The 2042-nt window shown below is 45.2% G+C and overlaps 1 protein-coding gene across 1 annotated transcript; it reads right to left on the bottom strand.

Annotated features, from left to right (window-relative positions):
* Positions 1–212: 212 nt before the first annotated feature.
* On the bottom strand, positions 213–2042 carry LOC149030290 (Late embryogenesis abundant (LEA) hydroxyproline-rich glycoprotein family). Its single transcript, XM_089152709.1, has one exon. It carries the CDS (start codon positions 1894–1896, stop codon positions 1288–1290), a length of 609 nt encoding a protein of 202 aa, XP_089008835.1. The 5' UTR covers positions 1897–2042; the 3' UTR covers positions 213–1287.

Genomic DNA, 2042 nt, shown 5'->3' with positions numbered 1-2042 from the left:
AAAACACAGAGATTTAACTTGGTTTACACAATATGCTATGTCTATGGGCGAAGAGGAAGAACTTTTCACTATATAAAAGAATAACATAGTGGAGATCTCGCATCCAATCGCTAAGAACAATATAAAAAACTCTTACCCAAAACCCTAAAGCGAGCATCTCAATATGTATATAGACTCCAATCGGATAAATGGGTACAAAATTCGAATCACAACATAACTGGTATTATTACCATTTCGATCACTACGGCATATGTAAGCGCCTGCTCCTCAACAAAATCCAATTGTATTCACTGTCGTCTTATATATAAATCCACAGTGACTAACAATATTTATGAGGATGCATGGCCGGCCAATAGCACCTAACAACTTTTGAGATATATATCAACAGACAATCGAAAGATCATACTACAAGCCCAAGCCAAAGCCAAAGCCAACCACCGCGCTTAGAGATAAATAACTGCAGATACATATATATATATATATAAAAGATAGGGCAGAAACATGAGTTAGGCTCTCAGGGCTCCTTGAGGTTTGCTGGCCTTTATCAATCAGTGAAATATTTTACCCAAAAAAAATAAAAGAAAAATTAAAAAAGCAGAAAAGTAAAAACGGGAGAAACAAGAGAAGAAAAAGAGCTAAAAGGAAAAAGGCAAAAACGATAGAAAACTTACACTTAAAACTGGAGGAGGGATATACTTATATCCTTTGTGAAACTATTTCACAACGCTGGTCGCCGCCCACTATCGATCGGAGAGTTCAAAGAGGGAGAGAGAGAAAGAGAATTAAACATATCCTCGAATTGTTTGTAATATATATATATATAGAGAGACTGTAAATTAAGGTATCACGTACTATTCACTAGCCACCTTGAACTAGCAGGGGAGGCCAGGGGAGGCCAGGAGAGGCCAGGCAAGGCAAGGCAAGGCAAGGCAAGGCCAGGCAAGGCCAGGCCAGGCCTGAGGCCCCCAATTAATTAACGATCGAGGCTTGGCTTGCTGAGTCCATATGATGATGATTGACGCATGGATCGATGCCAGGTGATACTGATCGAAATAAACGTAAAACATGCAGCTACGTACAGGAGTTAAGCTAGCTAGGGAAGGAAAGAAGGAAGGAAGGAAGGAAGGAAAGAAGAATCAATCTATCTATCTATCTATCTCAAGTAGAGTCGAGTCGAGTAGCTACTAGCTAGACAGATAATTAATTAGCTCAACATATATTGCATGAATGGTTGGATCTTAATTATCTGTACGTACGTGTATATGAGTGTATCGTCTTCATAATCAATTATATATCGACGACACAGTCGGGAGATCCAAGCAGAGGCACCTGACCCACAAAGCCCTTCTTGAGACCGAGGAGCATATCGCATTTGACATAAACCCCGTAGTGGCCACTCCTGAATGCCCCAGCCTTCCATCTCAACCTCCCCAGCAGCACCAACCTCAGAGCCACCACCCCATAGGCCTCGTCCCTCACCAGTCCATTCTCCACCTCCATCGACACCGGCACCGCCCCTCCCCCCAATATCGGTGACAGCGCCACCTTGCTGTGCCGCTCGTGGAACAGCGGTGGCAACACCGTCGGCAGCGTGATCTCCTGGTTCCGGTACGACACGAAGGCCGAGAGCCGGTCGTAGTAGATGGACAGCCTCCGATTTGGGTTGCGAGTCACGATGGTGAACTGCATCGTGGTGGAGACGACCGGTGGTGATGAGGTGTTGAGGTCGTAGATGGCTGCACCCTCCACCGTGAAACGAGGCTTGTGGGGACGATACACCACCCAAACTATCAGAGCTGTTACTCCCGCCACTAAGAAGAGCACCGACATGCAAGTCCACAGGAGCCGCCGTAAGCTGCTAGCAGAGGTGTTTACAAGAAGACCCATGATACTCATAATGACCTTGTCGTACGTCTTTGCTCATTTCAACGCCAGTCCTCCTCCTCCTGCTGCTGCTGCTGCTGCTGTTTCTTCTTCATCCCTTCCGTTCCGTGTAATTAATTAATTTGTGGGTCGCGATCGAGGTTTTTATAGATCGATTA

This window comes from Hakea prostrata, chromosome 1 (genome assembly GCF_041222555.1).
Source record: "Hakea prostrata isolate BN-2017 chromosome 1, UWA_Hpros_2, whole genome shotgun sequence".
NCBI classification, from domain to species: domain Eukaryota; kingdom Viridiplantae; phylum Streptophyta; class Magnoliopsida; order Proteales; family Proteaceae; genus Hakea; species Hakea prostrata.
The sequence above is the reverse complement of the archived record's forward strand: the minus strand, read 5'-3'. Positions and strand labels throughout refer to the sequence as shown.